At 30.5% G+C, this 24,776-nt stretch overlaps 3 protein-coding genes across 5 annotated transcripts; all 3 read right to left on the bottom strand.

The window, feature by feature from the left end:
• Positions 1-1,681: 1,681 nt before the first annotated feature.
• On the bottom strand, positions 1,682-9,176 carry LOC116765656 (serine/threonine-protein kinase stk11). 3 transcript variants are annotated; one of them, XM_032655219.2, is made up of 7 exons: positions 8,405-9,176; positions 8,145-8,330; positions 7,833-7,969; positions 6,582-6,770; positions 6,139-6,296; positions 5,228-5,285; positions 1,682-4,454 (listed from the first exon to the last, which is right to left on the bottom strand). In XM_032655219.2, the coding sequence occupies exons 1-7, from the start codon at positions 8,948-8,950 to the stop codon at positions 4,445-4,447; spliced, it is 1,284 nt and encodes a 427-aa protein (XP_032511110.2). In that variant the 5' UTR covers positions 8,951-9,176; the 3' UTR covers positions 1,682-4,444. The 3 variants fall into 3 exon arrangements, with proteins under 3 accessions (XP_032511110.2, XP_061377878.1, XP_032511109.2); XM_061521894.1 differs by having other exon boundaries at positions 5,228-5,267; positions 8,405-9,175; XM_032655218.2 differs by lacking the exon at positions 5,228-5,285 and having other exon boundaries at positions 8,405-9,175.
• Positions 9,177-10,284: 1,108 nt separating this feature from the next.
• LOC116778595 (lambda-crystallin) lies at positions 10,285-13,570 on the bottom strand. The gene is made up of 6 exons (XM_061522044.1): positions 13,413-13,570; positions 11,938-12,125; positions 11,541-11,731; positions 11,141-11,316; positions 10,688-10,852; positions 10,285-10,562 (listed from the first exon to the last, which is right to left on the bottom strand). Exons 1-6 carry the CDS (start codon positions 13,454-13,456, stop codon positions 10,358-10,360), a joined length of 969 nt encoding a protein of 322 aa, XP_061378028.1. The 5' UTR covers positions 13,457-13,570; the 3' UTR covers positions 10,285-10,357.
• A 1,657-nt stretch (positions 13,571-15,227) lies between these two features.
• Positions 15,228-22,978, bottom strand: LOC116765939 (protein yellow-like). The gene is made up of 8 exons (XM_032655588.2): positions 22,851-22,978; positions 20,138-20,573; positions 19,860-19,981; positions 19,024-19,250; positions 18,143-18,257; positions 17,651-17,731; positions 16,336-16,446; positions 15,228-15,686 (listed from the first exon to the last, which is right to left on the bottom strand). Exons 2-8 carry the CDS (start codon positions 20,565-20,567, stop codon positions 15,546-15,548), a joined length of 1,227 nt encoding a protein of 408 aa, XP_032511479.2. The 5' UTR covers positions 20,568-20,573; positions 22,851-22,978; the 3' UTR covers positions 15,228-15,545.
• Between the last annotated feature and the right edge of the window lie 1,798 nt (positions 22,979-24,776).

Genomic DNA, 24,776 nt, shown 5'->3' with positions numbered 1-24,776 from the left:
AAATAATTTTGTAATTTATGTCGATATTATATTGAACACCTACCCTTTATGGACCAGCTAGGCTGGTAATAGGTATGTATTATTGAATAATTATTTCCGTTACATAAAAAATTTAATTTGCTGTTAAAAATCGATTAGCACTAATACAAGTATAATAGCAAATACCACAAATATTTCGTACCCACAGGATGCGCCAGGGCCTTTTTAGTCATATAGAACATAATTTTCAAAGAGCTCGCTAAATGCCTTTCCAAAACTAAATTGTGATGAATTCTTGTCATAGTGTGACGAATACCTATACTTTTAAACTTAAAAATTTCTCATTTTGAAGTGACATACATCTTATAGGTAAGAGCTGATATGGCGGAAGAGTTTGTGGCAACGCACCAGCGCCACTTCCGCGCATTGTGGTTGGGAACTATGTCGAGAGACACTTGCGACATTGTCTCTTATTACTCGGACCTAAAAAAGGTAAACTTAAATGACAACTTAATTCCGTCTTAAGTTATTCAAGGTACACGAATATATGCAATCACTTATACAGTATTAACCTTTGAGCGTTTGATCCAAACTGTAAACAAAATTCTAGTGTTACGGGTTTTCCGAACGTCCTAAGATTTAATTTAAATAAAACGGGCATAGACCTAAAGAAACAGGTTTAACAACTGTTATGTAGTGATAGAAACGTATTACAAATTATTAACCTCATATTGCATCTGGAGTAATCCCAAGTTTTTTTTAAATTACCTCATTTTATTACCTACGCAGGAAAATTTCGCAAAATCATCTTAATATTGCGGACGCCTCAACTTCTTATGCACGCTTTTGTAACTGATTCGTTTACGACGTACGTTTTCGATTAGAATTGCTAATACATGTTATAATAATGTTATAATAAAAATATTACTTTTTATAATGTTTTAAAATAAAACAGAAATAAGAATCAGTAAACAAAGAGCTGATTTCTAAATAGCAATCTCGGAAAAACAACCCAAATTTTACAGTACCGAATTTCATACATTTCAATTTAATTTCCATTAAATTAAAACATTTTATTGGCGATTAAGTCTTTAATTAATGTATACGCAGAACATCACGGACTTTGTCGCACAAATGTATCTATAGCATTGAATATAAGTATAATATTGTACCTACTTCAATTGCAGATGTCTAATTTTGTAAACGATAATGCATTACTCACTGTCAACATTCCGTATGCTTAGCAAAAGTTTGCATCGCAGAACTGGATACGTAACGTCTCCCGTCGCTCATTCATTAATTCACGTAGGCACTAGGTTGAGTTAATAGTATAATGTGAAAACGTTTTCGACCATATGAAAATTTCATTATATATTTCTATCTTGTTATTTTAAGCAGAATGCATACGAATTAAGTTCCCAGCAGTATTATTATTATTACTGTCTCATTAATAGAGCAATATGAAAAGATTTCTAAGGTACAAAAGATAATTAAGTAAATCCTTTTTGAGTAGAAAACACATTCCACTATAATTCTGGCATTTATATAAGTGCTCCGGAATTAAACAAATGCATAAAAATATCTCATTATAGATATGCCATCTTTGTTTACACGAGTTTTCGAACATGGCAATCCTATATACCAATGGCATTAAAGGGCAACACAGGTTCAGTCAAACGTCACCAAAATAAAAATCAACATTATATTCTTTTCCATTTTATTTACAATATATTAATATTCTCTGTATCTGTTATAGTTTGCTTGTATCATTTCAGGCACTGCATGTACATATTAAGCGTCACACACAACTTATACCGTGACCCCACTTTTTCAACAAAATTCAAAACAGCTTCGCCTGTTACTTCATTAATCTCTTAAGCCCGGATATAGGAAATTTCAACAAAAAACAATCATCGCTTAATAATAAACAGTCTAACGCACAAACGAACGGGAATACTGCTTAAAGCGCTGTTTTATTTAGAAAGAATGTCAATTTTTCTATAATCAATGGCTTGTAATATACGAGATTTGATCAATCGTACTATCTAAAAGTTATATAAACTTCATACGTTTATTGCCATAGAGACGAAAACAATTAACTACGATAGCAATTAATGATAACAAGAATCGACAAAAAAACAACTTACTCACGATGTATGACAGCTTTAAAGGAAATTTGGTGTGAATATCTTTGTTAATGTCTATTCAATGAAATTTCGACATTATTACAAGTGGGAATTTATACTTTTTAACTACCGAAACACCTACTGAATATCTAAAAGCTATACAACAATTGTCTTCCAAAATAATTACAATAAATTTCCCTTACCACCTTCATAAGACAAAACAACAAATAATACACCCGCTGTATATATATACAGGGGTTTACTGTTTGCTTTACTTTTACTATATATACATATATATGGTAAATATATTTATATATATAGTAAAAGTTTAAACGCCAATAGCTCATTTAGGAGAGCTGTTTGATCAACTAACCTAGAAAAATATCTTTTACAAAAGTCAAATTTCAAATTAACCGTAAACATAATTTTAATGCAAATATCCGTAGCCTACAACGAAATGTCCAGGCAAGTTAAAAAAACATATATGTTCAGTCTACGAATTATGTTAGTGAAAAAGTGAGGTCGCTAAAAATGTTCCGTCAAGGATTAGTGAGAAATATCTTATAAGACATCAACGTTCTATTTAATTAAACGATTGAACACAGTGAGTTATATTATATCACGACAGATTTAAAAAGGTCCAATAAAAAAAAAATGTTGCATGGTACCACCAAAAAGGTTTATCATATTTAAAAACAAATTATGAAGAATCTCTGGAACCGATCTGATATAATACAATTGATGTAAAAAGAAAAATAATTTTCCTTTCTTTCGTCTTAAAATTAAGCGAAAAAATATTTTTCTTTTCCTCAATATCGGTAGTTATTATAGTTTTATACAAAATTGACTATTTTAAAATATAATTTATATATTCAGTTCGGTCCAAGGAGACTTCATGTTTCTTCTAATGGTAACACTGAATTGTACAACAAAATCTCTACACGTAAAGCAATTAATTATTCTAACATGCATTAAAGAAATAAAGTTAATAGAATATCACTACAAAGCCAAAAAAAAAAAAACAAATTTAATAAACGAATTTTATATTTAAGTACTGAAAACTACGTTTTAAACGAAATTAATACAGGGACGCAGATTTGAATTATACTAAGTAGAAGGCTTTGAGCAATATTCCAAATTAAAAAATATATATTTTTTAAACAAATTAAGATTCATGACGTCATAGTCTCTGTTCTGTCAAGTATATATTTTTTGTCTGTTTCAGTTTGAGATCCTGTGACAGCACTCAGGAACTAGAAGTCGCATTTCACTACATAGTAATATTGCACGTGATGCTTTATTATTACTTACAATATTATTGTCTCCAACATTTTTCGACTTTCATCGAAACAATTTCAAATATAGATCATAAAATATAATATTTCAAATATATCTTTTATTTTATTACGCACGATAATTTCACTTTCAAATTTCGAATATCCTTGGACCGTTCAATTCATTGTCTCGCTATTTTTTTTTTCTTACTCAGGTGCAAAGGAACAGTTTCTGAGATCCAATATTCTAAAACACTTAATATATACCGCGTTACTTCGTAAACTTAGTTGTTTTTTTTAAATTCAATAAGTCGTTGATTACTTCTGTGAGCATTAATGCTATTTTTCAATAGTAATCCTTATTTTATTATGCTTTCACATAGAAGCGAGTTCGTATCATAGATGTTGAACACGAGCATTTTTTTATTGCTCATATTAATATAAGGACGGAAAAGAAATAAGTTTTCATATATTTACTATATCCTGTCGGTGGGAATTATTTGGCATTGCATAAATGCGAGTAGCGAAATGCAACTTCAGTTAATGCCAGCTCTCCATTTAATTTACTCAAAGTATGATATATATGTATTATGTATTTTCATATGATTATTTATATAATCCCCCGTAACATAGAGCTAGCATTAAATTGAACGATTCAAATCATACTGTCAACGAAACAGCACAATAAATTCCGGCTAATAAACAGAAATACACACAGCTTAGAAAGATATATTTTTCATTGACGTTCCTTTAAAAAATTATTAACAAAAAATTTTATCATCTATATCACTTTGTAGGACGCGATATTGGCTTGGCATTACGAAAGCCACTTAAACAGCACCGTTGTAAAAAATAAAAAAGTTCAAATAAGGAACGTCAATAAAACACGTCGCAAGTGACACATCGAGCGGGGGAACGTCAATGAAAAACAAATCTTATGTAGTATAAATAAGGTCGTTGTTTCAAGTTAGTCGGCACGGCAGACGTCCACACGACGAGTGCCAGCGTCGCTTGCATTGCGTCGATTCGTCTGACAGTTCCGCGGTCGACATAGTACGGGAACCGTCACCCAATTCTGAAATAAAATTACGTCATAATTATTTATATGAAATATTCATATCCATATAAGTCTCTCTGTGAAAATCTTAAATATCCAACAATACGATATTTCAAAGCAGTATGAGAAAAGTTTTTTAACATTTTCTCGATAGTTGATTACTAATGCATTATAATTTTTGAGAATTCATATTAAATTAATCCGCTGACATTTCAGAATGAACATATAAAAAAACATAACAGTCATTAATTTCATAGCAGTCGGATAAAACCGACAGAGTAAAACCAATGTCGTTAAGAGTCGCTATAATCGTTATGAAGCCGCATGATTAAAGTAGGTGGGCGTGTTTAGTTGTATTAAAGCGTTAGTCAACAACTAATAACACTTAGTCTTATGATTCCAGATGATTTGCGTCACTCTTCAATAATTACTTCTGTATACTTACAACAAACTCGCACTATCACACTACATACGTTAACGTTAACAATTTTTCATACGTTGATCTTCGCGCATTATTGACTGGAAAACGGGAAACGCTTCGTATGCAGTTTGACGATGCGAACTTGTTCTAAGTACTACTCTGATATAAGCAGATTATTATGTGCATATTGTGATTATTTTTTAATAAAAACTTAAAGGAATAAATTTACAAATCATAATTTTGTTTACGATATACAGATTTTTTTTATAACAAATCCTATAATCATATAAAAATCTCAGTATATATTTTTTTTAATTTACAAGTATATTATACTTTTGTATTAGTTATTTTTGAACACAATGCTACGAACCGAGTTAATGAACAAACGCGCTCCCGAACGTGACCCAGATCTGTAAATACGTCAGAATCTGCAATACAATTTGAATTATACCCACAAATCTAAACAATTTTATATAATTATTTTGTCTAATTGTAAGGTTGCACCAAACGCTTTTCACTTAATTGAATATATGTTGTATGGTGGTTTGTTTGTTCCGGATAATCCTTAGAACGGACTTTGACCTGAATTTAGCTGACAATGGATTAGGTGATGTAATATGAAGTTAGGCGATTTTAATCATATAAATATTGAAAAATAACTATTACACGTAGACGAAGTCTCGGTCACAGCTAGTTTTGTAACAGCATCACTACTGGACGAGAACAATTAAATTTTATAGATTTTAAATGTTACTCGATTGTATACCATCTATATAATATAAGAGATATCTTCATACAAAATACAAATAAAGGAAAATCAACAGGAAAATTACTGAACATTAACAACAATAGACAATTAATGATAGTAATGTTGTTTGTTACTTAAGATTACTGAGATGATTGATTAAAAACAAGGTCACGGAAACACGCCGATTAAAAAAGTAAGGTTGAAGAAAGATTTCTTTGGTATTCTCTATACATATATTAGGATTGCATTATTAAAAAAAAACAACCACAGATAATGTAATAAATAATAAAAAGTATATCTACTAATATTCCCCATTTATTAAAAGTACCAAGACGGTATTGGGTTGTTCCATTATATCGTCAATGTACAAAGCAGTAAGATCTTAATCAGAAGTATTTTCGTTTTCTCATATTTTAAAAATTGCAGCCAGATAAAAAATCGATTCGGTAGTTTTTGGGTGACAACTGTCAAAAGTTGGTCCACGATGGCCCATCGCGTTCGTGGACCAAGTTTCATAGTGGTGATACACTGACCATGTCTCAGCTCCCGCTCCGTGTAGTAGTCGTGTCCACCGTAATGTCTCTCTACCAAGTATGGTATCACGGTGGACGAGTGGAGTTCGTCCGAGCGGCGGGAGCGAGGACCAACAGCTGCCTCACCAGCACGCCAGGGGGGGATAGAACGTACCCAGCTGAGAAGAACATTATTGTGATGTAGTAGTAGTAGTAGTATATTAGTATATTCTGGTGATAGAGGTTGAACTTGGTAATTATTCTAGAACCCGCGTGGAGACAATATTGATAGCTTGCCACATGATTTAATAACCCATTTGATTAAGTCAGACATTGTATTGCATGAATTATTACAATGCTTTCCTCAATGATCAACTATGTGCTAACAATACAATAAATACACTCACTCATTACACACTCACACACACACATACATATATATATGTACATGTGTCTATACTCACTCATGTCGCCTAATCTCCTGTACAGAGGGCCTCTTCTCGGGATCCCTGCTCAGCATGTGCTGTAACAGTCGGTGCAGCTCTGGCCCTACAGCGGGCGGCGGAGGAGCCGGCTCGCCTCGACCGATCGCCTCCAACAACCGGTACACGTTGTCACCCTCGAACGGATACTTCCCTGTCGTCATATTGTATCTGTTGAATATAATATTTGTTCTCTATCTCGGTACTGGACCCCATTCAAAGTTAAACTCTGAGATGATGGATATTGTGATCAATGATTGGTGACTCTGAAACGACTTCAATTAACGAGCTTCTAATTATAATGTGCATGTTTGTTTGTATGTTACATATAGGTTAGTAACTTCAGCATTATCAATACAAGTCTATTCAATGTTAGTAAGAGAGTTTGTTCTTTTTTGAGGATTCATAGAAGGACACAGTCTAAATAAATTGTTAAACAGTCTAGTCTAAAAACAGTCTAAATGTATTGTACCTCAATGACTTTACAGTATAATATCAAAGTTCAAGAAAATATAAAGCCGAATTTCTATGCTATGCCTTGACGTTTTATGATATAAAATAATTAAAATAGAAAAATTTTATTCAGCACCAGCGAATATCATTATTTTTCATCTACTCGACTACAAAAAAACAAATTAAATATTTATATTTCAATGTCTACTTTAATAACACAAGTCTCAACAAAAAAGGTTCTTAAAACTATTTACATAACAAAAACGAGACAACTCCGCTAATATTTAACATTAAGGTCAAAAATATAGAGTAGAATGTTCCAGAGAATAGTCGGAGATGACAACAGAAGCATTGTAATTCAAAATATTTCCATTGTATTAAATGTATGTAGGTCACTTTACTTTATGTACTGATTGTTGACAGCCACATTATTTAAATCAACTGTATGTGAGTCATTGCCAACAATATCTTTTAAGTGTAGCACAATTTTAATCACAGTATTACACTAGAAATGTAATGAAAATATATTTAATATTTTTTTTAATATGAGTTATGACTGACATAATTAGTAACATATACACACATCTGAACACAGCGCTATATAAGGCTTAGTTGACACTTCATGATGCAATAAATATAATTCCTTAAATACCATATACATGTCTCAAACAAGCAGGAAATTGTAAAACATGGAATCCCTAGGGAAATTTAAAGTTAATTTCTATCAATAATTATATTTACTCTATTATTCTGACATAAATAGTATCCACAAATACTTACAAAGTAACTCCGCTACTCCATATATCAACTTTGGTTCCAGAGAATTGTTCTGCACCATTAGCAATCTCAGGAGGCTGGAAGGCGGGAGACCCTTGACCAGTGTAACATGTATCCTTTGGAGAAAACATATCCAATGCCTGAAATGAAAACATGATAAAATACTTTGTACATTTTTAAAGTTATTTATAACTTTGAACTCACTTCAATGTTTGTTTTATATGTCTGTGTAAATAAAGCTTTATATTCTTACTCATACAAGATAAGATGATTTTTTTATGAACAAGTAAAATTGTTAGAATGTTGCATACAAACCTCAGCGACACCAAAATCGGTTATTTTTAATGTTTGGTCCAATGTAAGGAGTAAGTTTCCGGGTTTAATATCTTTGTGAACTACGCCCTGACCATGCAAATATTCTAAGCCATCCAGCAGCTGGGTAAAGTAATCATGTGCTTGACGTTGAGGAAACTTCTTACTGGGATTTGATTCTAACATATCCTGAAAATACAGTAATATAAATGTTATTCTATTCTCTATAAGTAATGAGTAAATATTAAATGGATACAAGTCACCTGTAGCACACCGACACAGAATTCCATAACTAAATACATTTTTTGCTTCTCATCATTATACATAACATCGACTAGTTCTATCACATTTTTGTGTCTAAGTATTCTCAATAATTGGATCTCCCTTTGCACATTTTGTTCTCCATTAGGTATTCTTCTTAGTTTTCGTTTTTTTAATATTTTAACAGCTCTCCTACAAAGCGTCACCGAGTCCAACATCTCTTTTACTTTACCATAAGATCCCTCTCCCAATACGTCACCCATCACGTACTTCCCTACCATTTTACATTTTTTCTTTTTAGTTCTGTATATTATATCTGCACTATCGACTCTATGAAAAAATAGGTTAGTTTGGTCTAAATTGAGATCTAAGTCATCAATTTGATCGTCGTCCAGCCAAGTTACTGACTGCTGTTCCGGACTGCCCTCCAATAAGAAATTCTCCTCACTCTCCTGCGGTGCAATGATGTTAGATATTTCAAATTCCGCATTTTCAGCGTCTGGAAGACTTTCACTACTACTGATTTTCCTGCACATTCTCGGATCCATTATCTTTCAAAACAACACATTTGGAAAACTGTCCGTAAATCTATATTAACTACAAGGCCGTTTGCCTTGACATATAACGTTATTTATAAAATTAATTTACACATCTCTCAAAATATATGCTATGCGAACATGATGGACAAAAGATTTTTATAAAAATTAGTTGTTATTTGCGATGACTGAACGTAAATAAAATAAGAATCCATGAAAATTGAAACATCGCAACAAACCACAGACAATTAAAATTCAAAACTTGGCAAATCAACGTTTTCCTGACGAAGACAGATTAAAAAAGTAACCATAAGTTTTGGTTTCATTCATTAAGTTTCAATAAAATTGTGTTATTATTTATTTATCCTTCACATTCAAAGAATAATTTTACTTAAACGCAAAATGTTTATTTGATTTAAATCTAGATCTATATAACACTAACAAATGACAGCAAGAATGTGATAAGGAAAACAAGATAATTAAAAATAATAGTTGTAAAATTGATTACATTATCTACAAAAAAATCTTTGCAAATTACGTTAGCTTAAGAATTGAACGGACAATTCATGTTTTCTATGTGATTGATTGAAAGGTATTGTAATATAACTATAATATAAAATAACACCAGTTAGCTTTATTAGTTAAATCTTTAGATTTCACTAGTTAGTTGACTAGATAGTTGATTTCGTTAAATTGTAATAAATTATAGTTTCTAGTTATTTCTATATATTTATATCTAATATTAAAAACCTCTTTTTGTAAGTGTGCTTTTTGGATAAATCCCTAAATTTACAATTATGGTTACAATAATGTTTAATTTTAGGAAAATAGAGTCAAGTAAAAATAATTAAGTTAGATTGTTGAATTGTTGATTGTTGTTAGTTTGATTGCAGCTCAGTAATTAATTTACATAAGCTTTATATATAACGGCAAACAAAAAAAAATTAATGTAGCGCTGTTCTTGAAGTCATAATTTGCTTGTTTGCCCTAACATTGATAGCTTTTTTCTATTTGAACATAATTGAAATTTAATTTGGTATCAATAAGAAGGATGGGAAGTTTAGGAAATAAAAAAATCAAAAAGCGAAGTATAGAAAATATTTTACAGTCAATGTGTCAGGTTATTGAATAAAATGTTTTCTAATAATCACTTTTATAAATTGTCTCCCAGTCATTCCTTCATGCAACGAAAGGGAGACCTGAATTATTTTTAATTCTTAACAGGTATAATGCAAACTTAAAAGAAATTATTTTTGATCAACGAGAAGGAAAAAAACAACAGCAGACGTTGATAACTAAAATATATTTACTTAAAGAATTAAAGTTACCTTAGCAATGAAACAAAATTATTTTAACAAAATAAAGGCTTTATTTCCATGTGGGCAATCAATTGTATAATGAGATTAATTACATATAGAATTACTTTTTATATTTTGCGTTCATTTCTTTCTTGAGCAATGATAGACGTGTGAGGCAAGCGTCCCTCCAGGCTCGTCTCTCGGGAAGCCTCTCGATAGGAACCATGTCGTTTAGTTGCGCGCATATCGTTTCCGCACTCTTTGATGTGGGCATGTGAGGGATCTCACCAAAAGTCTTACTTACGCTATTGATTGTCTCACCGTACCTGAAATTGATATTAAATTACATTATTAGTACTTAGCAGTTAGTACTAGATTTTGAATTTGTTCGACTAAAATAAACTTAGTCATGTTTTAATTTTCTGGTGAGGACATATAATTTTATAAAAACCTTTCGATATAACTCTTCATTCCTTCAGCATTCAAATGGGCGGTTTCCAAAGAACCGAGGAAAGCATATCGCATTCCCAAACCTTCGGAAATAACTTTGTCGATGTCCTTTACGTCGACGACTTTGTCGTCCACCAGGCGCCAAACCTCGTTCAAAATGGCGTACCTATAATAAGATTTTATGAAAAACAGAGTAGAGTAAGCTTTAAATGAAACTAATATTTTCGGATTATTACGCGTAATTTATTTTATTTTATTTTACGGCAGACGAGATCTCGTAGCCCGTGGTCACAGTTACTGCAAAGTAACCGAAACGTCGGGAGTATGTAGTTTTTAAAAATAATAAAATACGCGTAGTAATCCGAAAATATTAGTTTCATTTAAATGAATACTCGCGAAAGTCTTAAATCTCATTAGATTAAGCTTTAATGATGCAATTAATGAATATCATTACTGTATGCGGTTGAGCACAAATCCGTCAATTTCTCTCGTAAGTGACACCGGCTCTTGTCCTATTTCGATCATAATTTCTCTTGTTTTCTTGGCAACTTCAGGCTTCGTCCATGGCGCTGGGACTATTTCCACCAAAGGCACATAGTATGGTGGGTTCACTGGATGCGATACTATTACCTGAAACATTATTATTTATGATTAGTTTGTCAAACTGAATGTATTAATAATTTCGAAAATAATTTGGTATAAATCAAAGTTGTTAATGGATTTTCAGTTTTCTGTTATAACAGAAAGATTATATAACGGTTCAGAAATATACTATAAATATTGATAGTATATACCTAAATTAAAAACATAAATTTATAGTAATGAAAAATCACCTATGTCTAAGAACTACATACCTGCGACTTATGCTTCAACCCTTCTGAGAATAAAGATGGTAATGTCGTACTGGTTGAGCTAGATAAAATAGTTTTATCATCTACAACCTTGTCTAAGTTTTGGAAAACTTTCTTCTTTAAGTCTAAACTTTCTGGCACACATTCTTGAACGAAAATAGCGTCTTTCACAGCGACAGCTAGATCAGTGGATCCTGAAAGTAATAAGTCACAAAAAGTTAATCCCTTCGTTATATTAAATTGAACAAAAAAAAATTATGATTAAATCGAAGGCGCTTAGAATATTCTTGTTTCTTGTCCAAACTAAATCTATTTTTGCGCTTTTACTTTCTTCAATAGGGATTTCTTACTCGTATATTTAATTTAGAGTATAAGTTCACTGGATAAAATTAATAACTACCTTTAATGCAACTGTACTGTTCATCAGCGTTAAGAGATCCACGCAGTAGTCCATCTTTCTGCAAAGTCTTCAGCTGTATTTTAATATCCTCCAGCGCATCAGTAACTTGCTTTGGAATGATATCAAATATCGTAACCTGATAACCCACAGAAGCGAAAAGCATGGCCCATGATCTCCCAATTAGACCACTGTAATAAAAAAATATATGATGTGGTAGTAAAAAATATATAATTTATTATATTTCAAGCGACTTATAAAGCTGTACATCAATTTTAGATTTTTTTAGAAATACCGACTAAAGTTTATCATAGTAGGTAGACAATTATTAAACTCTTTCGTCAATGAAAAAAAACACTTTATACGCTGAATAAATAAAAAGATAATTTTGTTATGGATAAATGACGACCTGGGTTTTAAATACCATTTACGTACTTCATAAAAATTTAAAGTGAATGGAATTTTAAAAAGATTAATACTCAATACTCAAAACTCAAAAGCTTAACACTCAAAACTAATGTTATGCAATACGCTCAGTTTATATACATAATAAATAAAAATAATTTACTAGTTTTATAAACAAAGTGTTATCGATAACAAAGTTCTTATGTAAATAACCTATAGTGTGATAATATATTTATCTCTGTTTACTTGTTATACAAGTAAGTACTTTTTCGTATCACAGAGGACACATTACTCTTAAGAATTAATATGTATTATTAATAAAAAAAAAGTCAGTAGAAGCATTAATAACTTCTTTTATTTTTTTTGCTATCGTTAATTTTCTAAATACTATGACAATAAAATGAAATTTAATTAATTTTTTCTTACGTAGTGATAAAAATACATTTAGACATCACGACGCTAGGATAATAAATGTCAAATATTACTCGACCCACAGTGCTATTATTGAGGAATTTGTGTGTCAAGGTTCAACTCACAATACTCGATACAGACTTGTTTCGGAACTCAGCAATAAAATTAACATAAGAAATTTTAATGAAATCCACGTATTTTTAACGGAATAAATAAACTTTAATGAGTGAAAGTATTGTTAAAAACATATATTTTATGTCTCACAGATTTCGTTTCACTCTCACTTATTATGTTTTAATCATCGTATTCGTCATTATTTCAACTAAATCACGAATCCCTCCTAAAAAATGTCCCATGATTTTAGATATAATTTTGCCATATATTTATTTTAAATAAATTATGTCATAAATTGAACACAATATCTGCTACGAGTGATGACTTTGTTTTTTAAAAATCGGCAGTAGGTAATAGGCATATACCTACATATTAATTTCGTAAATTCCGACAAAGACATTCAGTACTTCAAGTTTATAAATGTTGTTAGTCGACCGGTGAGTGAGTTTTGACTTTTGATTTTTGATTATTCTAAGCGAATAATAATAAAAACTTCTAACTCAATACTATTATGTATGTAGATATATTAATTACCTACTATAACATACCTCCCAACAATTCCAACTTTCTCAGTTTTATATTTACTCGCCATTTTCTTTCCACAACACAATATGCTTCGATCAAGTCACAAGACTGAATGGCGAGCCGATGCCTCCACATTCCACTTACTAATCAACTTATTCCTTATCAACACCACTTATTATTTGTAACAAGTTTAATAAACGTAGCAAATACTTAACTTTTGTACAAACCGAAAAAAGATAACAAAATTGAATTAAATCTCAGGAAAAATTTAAAGAAAATGCGATAGCTTGCCTTTTTCTCATATTACGTATTATATCTAACCTAAAAATAATTAAATAATTAAAGTTAGTATTATATATATATCACTTTAAAATAAAAAATATTTAAAAAACATCTGCAATAGATTTCTCAATTTCAAAATCTCTGTAGATTACATCTATTTTTTATAATACCTAAAAACTGTAGTTCCGGTGAATTAACATAGAAAATTATTTTTATAAACAATGTATTTATAATAAATGTCAATTATTACTATTTTAGCTACTTAAATTTAAAGCATGAGAAGAAGTAAAGATGAGAGAATAAAAACAAATGAGTTGAATTCGTAAACACGTCTCATCAATATGTATAATGCATGTTTGCAGCGTTAGACTAGATACGAAGCTTTTCCCGTGTCTCAGTGAGTAACCCACTTTAATACAGTATGTGCGAAGAATTATGCAATAAAACGGTTAACGCTCCGTATGTAGTGTGTGAGCCAAAGATAAAAGATTACAGCTATGAAATATTTAAATGAAACTAGTTTCATTTAAATGAATACTCGCGAAAATCTTAGATCTCATTAGCTTTGAAATATTTTTACGATTAGGCCATTTATGTATATTTTCCTCACCGGTTAGGAACACGAACATTAGAATATATCTTTTAGAAAAAATAAAGTAAATATATGTAAAACGTGAAAATCAATCATTTTGTTAAAGTGATTTTCAAGTCGTTGCTGATATAGTTTCTTTGTTTCGCAATTTAACGTTCTTAACGACTTTCATTAATACATAATTGTTAACTAACTAACAGAACGTAATTTATAATCAAATTATGAAAGTGCAAAATGGAACAGGTACCTACATATCTCATTAGTTTTATTTGTCAAATCATAATTATAATTTAAATAATTCTGTATAAATGTTAGAAACAATATATCCGTCAGTTCTGTTATATTTTATCGTAATTATTGTAATAACAACAAAAATTTACGACCAAATCTGTACAAACATACTTTAAGGTTATCCGATACGTGAACTATGGAAAATTTGTCACGTAAAATATATGAAATAATTTGTTGTTATACATCAAACAAATTTAACAACAAAAATAATCACTTTATTCTCTGTTCGTCTCTAAACGATATGTTCCGACAACCGTTTAAAACTTTAAAACAATATCAGTTTAAGATCACTACCTATCACTACGCTGACGTCTATGTAAATATTGTCTTAAATTATATATTTTTTATACGAAATTGTACATATAAAATTACCTCGTACTTTAAATAAACATCTCATGTATGGGTTAGTAGTAAATTTTAACTTGATAATTGTTTACCTTCCTGATATTAACAGAAAAACAGTTCCCTTACCACTAGTGTGTCACGTCCAACTAAATACGTCACTACTTACTTTCATAAAACTATGTTGAAATTGTCATGTACGCAGATTTATAAAAAAAAGTGAACGTTTCGTTCATATTGTGACGCTGAACAGCATTTGTAAGGCTTTAAGGAAACTGATTAAAAAGTGATCGTTTAAGATTTACCATAATAAGGAAAGTAAAACACGATGTATTTATATGTATAAAAAAATAAATGTTTTATTTCTTATAATAAATTATCACAATAATATTAGAGAAGCTTATAAAATTACAAGATATTTAATAACACTCAGACAAAGGAAACAATTAAAATAATACATTGAAATAGACAATTAAAAAATACCACAAAATATAATATACTTATTTAATCTGTATAATTATTACGGGCAAATAATATCTTGCTTATGAAATCAATTATAATACCTCAATGTTTATTAATTATCTCTGGTTAAAGTGTAGTTTTATCTATAGTCATTGTAAATATTTAAATGATTTTATGTCATATATAACTATTCACAGACGGTCCCAGCGATGGCGTCCGTTGCTTTTATGCTCATTATCCTATAATTGATCTCGTTGGGGTCAAGCGATTGGTACATGAAACGAGGAAGCTTGTCGCTCAACAGCCAGAGAATGCCGTCACTGTCAACCTAAAATGAAATGATAGTTAAAATTTTATACTAATTTTGCTTATCAACACTTAGTCATTTCAGATCACGTCAGGTACACTAATATTATAAAGCTAAAGAGAGTTTAAATGCTTTGATCCTAAACACTACATTAAAAAAGGAACAGCTGTAGGAACATGCGTTAACGAAAAAAAATGGAATAAATTTGAAAATGATTATGACATATGAGTTATACATTAAAAATACATTACAGATCTGAAATATATAAAAAAAACTGTTACAGAAAGAAAGGGACAAAGTTTAGTGAATAAAATATATTTAAAATTCCTTTTACACAGGATTTGAACTTCCAAATTCAAATCCAATGAAATTGAACGGAGGATGTATATAGATTTATTTTTTTCTATATTTAGGTAACTAAGACGTGTCTATTCAAGGTTTTTCTATAACACTGTTAGTTACCACAGCTCAATAAATCTAAATTCATGTTAATCTCATATTATAGTACGTATAATCTAAGTCTGTTTGTACTGTATATACGATTTAGTCTGTTTGTTGAGTCTATCTATTTATGAAGTGGAATTTTAAGTTTGTACATGCATGTTATATTTTATATTAAATATAATACAAAACATTTATCAAATTTAATACCTTGGTTTATTATATTTACCTTTAGATCGTTAAGAAACTCAAAGTTTATGGGATCACTGAATAGCAGCGGGTTATTTTCGGGGGTGTATGGCTTGTTAGAGTTCCAACAACCCACGCCGTCCCTGTTTACCTGCGACATGTTTTATAAGTTTAAATCATCATTTTAAACCTTCCTAAAAGTATATGTTTAGGTAAAGAAGGTGCATCAAATTAACTTGTTTATATTATTAAGATAACATAAATCTAAAAGTGTAGGTAGATATGATAGAAGTGTTTTAAATTCATGCGTTCTATTTGTTTGGCAACAAAAATCAATGCTTGTACACAGCCATTGCTTTAATATTGATTTCAAAGGTATTTAAAATTATGGATATAGTAACATTATAATATCTTAACATGTTATAACGTTTTCTTTTTATTTTATTGCGTATAAATAACATCATTATTGTCAGTAAGAAGCTGTGAAGCAGAAATTTAGACGCCATTTTGTTTAGCGGTAAAAGTTTAAGAAGTACATTACGTAGTTTTACGATACATTGTTTTACTATAAATTGCATGGTCAACTTAAACTGGTAGTGTTAGAGGTAATCCGGTATGAAATATTATTTATTTCTTTATAATTATACGAGCAAGAAAAGGCATTATTTATGAATGTATTTATATCATTGACGTCACGAGCTAATATAAAAATATATACGACACGACAAACATTGTTTATTATTACTGCCTGTTATATTCAAATCAATTAATTCGGAATCTTAAAAACATTTAGAAAAATGCTACGGAGATGATATCATTGTTACATAGAAATACATCCGCCAAATGATCGTTGAAATTTTATACAAAACATTTAAAAAAAAGCATACTTGGATATATAAATGATTCTGAACATTATATTAAAATTACTTGATATCATCGTTTTTCCTTGTAACAGTCAATCGTAGGTATAAAATTAATAATAATCTTTGTATTTCTAGTGTTAGATCAAACTATACTTGCACATACGTATAAAAGCGCTATACCTCTGCCAAGTGACAACTAAATGATTTTTTTTCCGTCGGATTAATTATTCTAATTAAATGATTTGACAAGTATAGTTGGGACTCTTTGTCTGCTAAATGAAATAAACAAATACGGGCAAAAATCGTGTTTATGTTCAATATAATGAAATTGTCTATGACAACAAGAGTTTCTAAACAACGTGCGTAACGTGAATTTGCGTTGTAACACAAGGTTTTTATAGTCATTCCATATCATTGCCAAAATACAATACAAAGCTCACTTCATGGTTAGTTAACAATAAGGTCCGAAATAAAGTGTATTTTGTTATTTACCTGTGTATAGAACAGAACGCTAGTGTTTGTATCGTAGTAGCTAGCTGAAGATTGTGTGTTTTCGCCTCTGTCACCTAGAAGCTATAAAAAAAAAACTATTTAATGTTTCCGATAAATTTTTGCAGGATTATTATAAAACCATCTAAGTCTTCTCATAACCCGTTAGTCACACTTTTAATAATACGAAAAAATCTGTCAAAAGCATCTGGATAAAAATGATGCCAACTTGCCTTTTTTCTGTAACTTCAATAAATATTTTTTGGCCATTTAATCTGATTATGAAATTGTCATCACAGCATAAATGATTGACTTCCAAAAACATTCTTAGAATATAGGTAGAGCTTTATTAAGATCTTTATTGAATTTATTCTAACGCAATGATAATTCTAACAGTTGCAAAAGAAACCTAGATCAGCTGTCGATTGGTATTCAAGTAGTGTAAACAACTGCAGTTGTAACACTTATGCAAATATCTGAACGGTTTTTTCGGACCTTGAAATCGTTGAATGCTTCGTTCCTGTTTATCTGTCTGTAGTTTCTGAGCAACTCCGTCGACACACAGAACTCCTTTGTGCTTGAGAATGCGTGGAAGAACATTGTACGGAAACTGTAAGAAAGACGAACTACTGTTTAACATTCTCGGTTTTATATCTATGGTTTTATTAATATTAATATAGCTTTTAGAATATTTATCAAGTATAATATAAATTATCTCGAAACTAATAAATCGGAATTAGAAGATCAAAGTAACAAATACTATCATTAAGAAAACAGAGCGTAACAATTTTTAACATTCATTATACACAAATACGTGTTTTAAATGAAGGTCTTTAACAATACGCTCAAGTGCAGCACATTCTCTGTGAGCCCCGACAACGTTCTAATAAATCTTACGCTAGCTTCAACCTTACTCTTAAAAAATCACAAAAACATAATTATAATTGAAAATTATAAATTTTGTGCCCTCTGACAACAAGTTAATAAACATATCTATTGACGTTATTGGTATAACGGGCTGGCCCAGAACAGCTTCATCTGTGACAAATACAGGATTTACCGTATCTTTTGATAAATTTTGGCATTGTATTTACGCGGAGGTTAAGGAAGTCACATTATGGAATCGTCAGAAATTTCTACCAATTTCTACACATGTTTTTGGAGTATTAAGGCAAATACTATTAAAATAATTGGATTTAATTTTAAAAGAGAGTTATGTTTTTATTTCAATTAGAGTCTTATAGTATCAATCAAAAGAAAATTTATGAAATACAATTATGAAGTGGAGTGGTCGTACACAGAACGAATTTTGTTCCACGAAATGCGTACTTGAACGAAAATCGTAGTGAGATTACATTACAGCTGAGGTAATTTACCCATTTTCTCTTGGCTCTGACAGTGAAAGGGCGAAGACTCCATCAGTCCAGTGGAACACGACACCGCTGACGTTGTAGGAACCAGCGAGCGGATCAAAGTAGAAGTAGTGATGTGCCACGCGCCAGGAGTCGTCTTGCTTCAGACTGTAGACTACAACACCGAACGCTCCCAAGTCTGGGACGTAAGCGTACGCGTCGTCGCAAGTATTGCTGTCTACATCCACAACCTGGATATTCGTATTGATTGTAGTGCCTCAAACCATTAACAAACATAGGCGTTGCCGGTTTATGTGCGATTTTTTGTTGCTTCATCACGCCTAACGTCTGCATCAAAAGAAGTTTGCATCGACGCACTACACACGCGATCACGTTAGTCAATCAATACGTATACAATAATTTGAGAAGATTTATGAATCAGAAACTGTTACACTCCGTAGCGTGACGATGCAAAACTTGTTCTAATCATAGTATAATTCGAAAAAATTTGCGGCGTGTAACAAAATAAACATAGTTTCCATTCTTTTGTCTGTATAGCCACGTACGTATTCTGTGTGATTAATGCAAGAATAACAGGACACTGTCTCTATTTACTTTGACAATGAAAACTCCTTGCAAAAGTATTGAATCTGTTGTTTCGATCATCTCCAAGCCTTTGACGTCTCATAAAATGCAATAGATTTAAAGGTATCTATGTATAATGTGGTATTAAATTTAATTAGAGATATGAACAATAATGCAGAATAATAACTCAATCAATTAAACAATCAAATCAGTACCTAATATAAAGTTTAAAAATAGAATAACAGAATATAATTTAATGACTTAGATATACTTACAATGTTAGCGAAGAAAGAGTCTTCCTTTATATCCTTAACTTTGAAGAAGTAGCGGTGGATGAGTTGATCGGTTTTTAGATCAAAGATAACAATAGATGGACCGACAATTTGGTTTCCCGAACCTTAAATAGATATAAAATAAATTAACAATATTATCACAAGTAACATATAGGATTTCACAAACTTTCACTGCACCGACATGGACATGTCACGCTATACTTTCAAAGACACCGAGTTTCCAGTGATATTATCGTTATATTTTAATGTAAATGACTCACCTAATATATCCGCCAACCCTGAGTCAATAACCCAAAGCCTATCGCAGGGATCAACGAATAATCTGAACACAGATACGATAGAGCTGTTTGTTGGTAGTTCTGTAGCTAAATCAGGTACAAGATTATCTTTCATGGAAGGGTAAGGTTTCAAAATCTGATCCTGTGGACCATCTACGTCTACATAATTTAAGGAAGACGCCACACCGTTTTTCCAACGCGGGACGGTCACAAATAATTTGTTCTTCCATTTCGCCAAACCCAGTGGAATGTTGTTTTCTTGTACAAACACACCGTCTTTCACTGCGGTCTCTCTTTGTGATGGGTTATCCCAAGCATAATCTACCTGTTTCCACGCAAAACGTAAGTCAGGTTTGACTGCCATACAACTTACGAGCGCTGAGAGCGCTACGATACAATAAATTGAATTCATTTTTGTCTGAAACAATAAATATTTTTTAAGAAATAATATCACGTCAAGGATTGCGTTTTCGCTATTTTCGCATGCTCAAATCTTTCTCACGTGTCTTTAGAAAGTTTTAAATAAATTAAATTTTATAAGACAATAGACTCGTTATAAAATATATGTAAAATATTTGAAGAAAATGTTTTATTTGACGTTCCTTTTATGTTGCCACACAGTTTGTATGAATGGGCCAATACAAAAATTTGTTTACTGTTTATTTTGTAACATCGAAATTGCGAGTTGGATTTGTATTCACTATAATAACTGAGGCTCACGTTTTTGCGGATGTTCTTATATTGGGAAAGGTTCGTCAACAAGAAGTCTTATATCTATAAATCTCTTTTGTTACGTTCAGATATCATGAGAAACGAGACAGTTGCACAACTCTATTGAATAAACAGGCACATTCAGCTGATTAATAAACATCTCTGCATTGTTATGATATTAATGATCTTGGCTGAATACAATGTCTAGTCATATATTTATGTTGTCTTAAATTAGATCTCAACTTAATTAAACAAGCAAATGAAAAAATGTTATTTAATATGTCTATCGCTGTGAGTAAATTGTATTTTAAATATACATTCTCATCTCGTCTGCCCTTGATCACTGTTGCTGCAAAGTAGCCAAAACGTCGGGAGTACTTAGTTTTTAAAATAATAAAATAAAGCGTAGTAATCCGAAAAGATTACTTTTTTTAATCTTCTATATAACAAAAGAAATAAACATCAAATAGAATATTGTATACAACCTAAACATTACCATGTTCTTTATCAAGCAGCTAATTTAAAGGGAAGGGTGTTAAGCATTACTTTTTGCCTCGACCCGTTCAAGGCTCTAAGTAACCTGTCGCCTAATATATCGATTTAAAAGTAAGTCTAATGACTTTACAACTCCATTTAAAGAATGTAGGTCGAGTGTATTAAATTACTAGGTTTTGTGTCATCTTGTCTGATTGCCAGTTATCTGTTTACTTTTGATGATGTAATTTTACATTGTTATCTAAGCAAATTTTCAAAACAGACTGACTTTGTAAAAAAAATAACTCTTAATTTTTTAATGGATTATTAACACAATCCTACAATTCTGTGACTGCAGGAGAGTTAAAATAATTTTAACCTTCTATTTTCTCATTTTTTAGCAACAAGCCTATTTAAACATCTAAAAGTTGCTAACTCATTATAGGGAACGACAATCGACATGGAACCAAAATTTATTTATACGTATCTGTTTGACCTTGAAATGACGTCATAACAATACAGTTATTTACCAGATGAAAAAACCAATAGCTACCAAACTTTTAAATATTGCAGAAATTTTTGTTCATATTTATCAAGAACTAATTCTATTCAAAAAAATCTTTATTTAAACTTATATGACTGAAATTTTTAACTCAATCAAATTTTCACTGTAATTATCAATATCAGAACAAATTTAAAATTGGTAAATTATGAGTTAGCAATAATAAAAAAAAATTTTATCTACCTGCGTTGTCCTAACCACGATTATATATATTTTTTTTTGTACAACTATTCAAACTGTAATTCGCCCACATGTTGAAGGAAAACCCAGCGTCATTCGAGGAATTTTTACTTTATTTTTAATGGTGACACTAAACAAGCGACAAACATATTAAATAAAACCAAAAGTTGATTCTCAAATATAGGAAAAACTGCAGTGTTTAAGTGTACACTATTGATTAACATTAAGATAGATATTTAATCGTCTAACAGTACATTAAAGAGATGATTGTTTACTATCGTGTCACAAATACAAATAAATATCCGATTATTTAAGATCTAAGAACCTCTGACGTGTAATAGCGATTCAAGAAAGTATTGAACCATTTAAATAAATACTGAATAAACGTAAAAAATGTAAGCCGAGGCGACGGAAGCAAATACTACTCAATAAGTTTCGATATATTATCCACTTTCAATGCAATGTCAAATAACTGACATATCTCATTCAATACAAACCCTGTTATAGAAATGATTCAGTATTCTCTTAATAGTAGAATAAATTTATTTGTATTTACAAAAACAATTATCTATAAAGGTCCGATTATGAACTATTACAGTCGAGCTTATTGTTATAGGATTAAAAACATTAACGAAAAAAGCAAAACTCCTAAATAAAATCATTATTTTTTCTTTATTTAGTACATTTAAAAATAGATTTATTAAAAAAATAAATTAGATAAAAAGAAATGTAAAATCCATTTAAGAATAAGTAAGTTTTAAAACTTACCTGTACTATAAGTAACCGTGAATACGCGCGACCGGTTCGGAGAGGTCGCGTTCACAGACTAAACAACTGAACAACACCACGTTTATTAATATATATACAATTTAAACTGACCTGAGTAATTATAAAATAAATTTATATAATTATTACCACCAAATAAAGTAAACAAAGTGAGTTTAAAAATAAAGGATTTTAAAATGCAAAACCATCACGAAGATTCAAGATAGTTACTTAAAATAGTGTAGTGAATTTCAGAGAAATTATTTTCTTTATAATTTTGTTCCTTATGTTTAAGTATAAATAATAAAAAGAGTACACAAGAGGCGTTCATAGTTTTTAGCGGTTATTAGGCGAGGTATCGCCCGAAGGCAGTATTATAATTTATCATACCAATATAAATCACGTGTTATGTGTAGTGGAAGTTTTTTAACCCCTATCCATTTACATTTCACGTTATAAAATTTTTGTAAAAAAAAAAAATAAGACAAATAATTACGTTGTATTAGGTAATCGATTAGATAATCGATTAAGCGTTATTTATTTTTATTGAATTAATGATTTTACATTGCATGTCACTTTCAATTAGGACACTGTATTTATTAATTATTTATAGTTATTTTGTAAATTAACAAATATGTTTCTAGTTTCAATTCAAGGATGTGCTGTCTGTAATTCTCATTCACATTCTATTTTTAGTATGTTTATATAAATAAAAAAAAACGTTAACATCCCTGACATAAAAAAAATATTTTTAATGGTATTTACTTTATATTTAGTTTTAATTGATTCTAAAATATTTTATATTTAAAACATTTGTTTGCGTACCCAAAAAAAAAATATATAGAATTTGTCTTTACTTTTTAAGAACTTTGCAAATTGAGACAAAGATTTAACTCATAGATTAATTTGATGTTTTTATTTAATACAATTCGACCTATTTTAATTTTATTATCTTACGAGATCCGTGTTTACTGTACTTTATAGTTGATAATAGAATTTTAACTTATAGATATTAACATAAAATATAAATACTAAATAAAATAACAACATATACATATATACTCATATAGAATGACTTCATAACTTTCACTAATTTTGTAAACAACCAAGTAAAAGTTGTCAAAGATTTTTAGATACATCTGTGTCTCATACGTGATGATACTGGGAACTGTTTCTTATTTTTAATGAGATAATTTACTTAATATTTGTATTTATTTATTATTTAACTTATATTTATATTAAATACTTATTGACAATATGAAAATTAGGTGACGTAACATTCGTTTCTGTGGCTATTACACATAGTTACTTGGAGTTTCAATATGTATACCCTTAATATGTGTTTACATCTACGAATTAACAGCATAGATTTAACGTTTTAATTCTTCGTCGAACGGAACACATGCCATCGACTTTGAATCGCAATCTTTGAACTTAGTCGGCGTGTTCATCTTCCACCTAAACACACAAAAACACCAATTTTATTTTATTTTATCATTTACAGTCCCATGTAGATAAGATTATATACTGATATTTATACATTTAATACCAACAAACTGTTATTCTGACGTTTCAAACCGATACTAATCATACAGGTGTTTATTGTTACAATGTACTTACACTCAATTTAGTGTGTCAAGTTGATTGCGCGATGAGTGTTGTGAATTCGATCCATGATCACGTTATTCAAGGCCCGTCCCTCCATCCGCTGTCCATTCATGACTGCAATTTTATAAGTAACTAGGCTTTGCCTGTTACTTCTTCCGCGTGAACTTAGGAATAAAGCTCTAACAGATATGTGTAGCGTGTTAAGACAATAGATATGGTATCTAAACAGCAACGACATCTTTAATGTATCACGAGACTTCCTACAAAATTCAACTGTTATGACTCGACCCGGCGGTAACTATGCGGAATTTCATCATAAAT

The sequence above is a fragment of the Danaus plexippus genome, chromosome 11 (genome assembly GCF_018135715.1).
Source record: "Danaus plexippus chromosome 11, MEX_DaPlex, whole genome shotgun sequence".
NCBI lineage: Eukaryota > Metazoa > Arthropoda > Insecta > Lepidoptera > Nymphalidae > Danaus > Danaus plexippus.
Note: the sequence above shows the minus strand (reverse complement) of the source record. Positions and strands in the feature narration are given on the sequence as shown.

Coding starts and splice junctions, on each gene's coding strand:
- LOC116765656 (XM_032655218.2), bottom strand. CDS start 8,950: ATGGATCCGAGAATGTGCAGGAAAATCAGTAGTAGTGAAAGTCTTCCA. Junction 8,331..8,404: donor TCTGTGTCGGTGTGCTACAG/GTGACTTGTATC, acceptor CTGTATTTTCAG/GATATGTTAGAATCAAATCC. Junction 6,297..6,581: donor CAGGAGATTAGGCGACATGA/GTGAGTATAGAC, acceptor TGTTCTTCTCAG/CTGGGTACGTTCTATCCCCC.
- LOC116778595 (XM_061522044.1), bottom strand. CDS start 13,456: ATGGCGAGTAAATATAAAACTGAGAAAGTTGGAATTGTTGGGAG. Junction 12,126..13,412: donor AAAGTTGGAATTGTTGGGAG/GTATGTTATAGT, acceptor TTTTTATTACAG/TGGTCTAATTGGGAGATCAT. Junction 10,853..11,140: donor TTTGTGCTCAACCGCATACA/GTAATGATATTC, acceptor ATCTTATTATAG/GTACGCCATTTTGAACGAGG.
- LOC116765939 (XM_032655588.2), bottom strand. CDS start 20,567: ATGAATTCAATTTATTGTATCGTAGCGCTCTCAGCGCTCGTAAGTTGT. Junction 19,251..19,859: donor ACTCTTTCTTCGCTAACATT/GTAAGTATATCT, acceptor ACGAATATCCAG/GTTGTGGATGTAGACAGCAA. Junction 16,447..17,650: donor GCGTTCTGTTCTATACACAG/GTAAATAACAAA, acceptor AACATGTCGCAG/GTAAACAGGGACGGCGTGGG.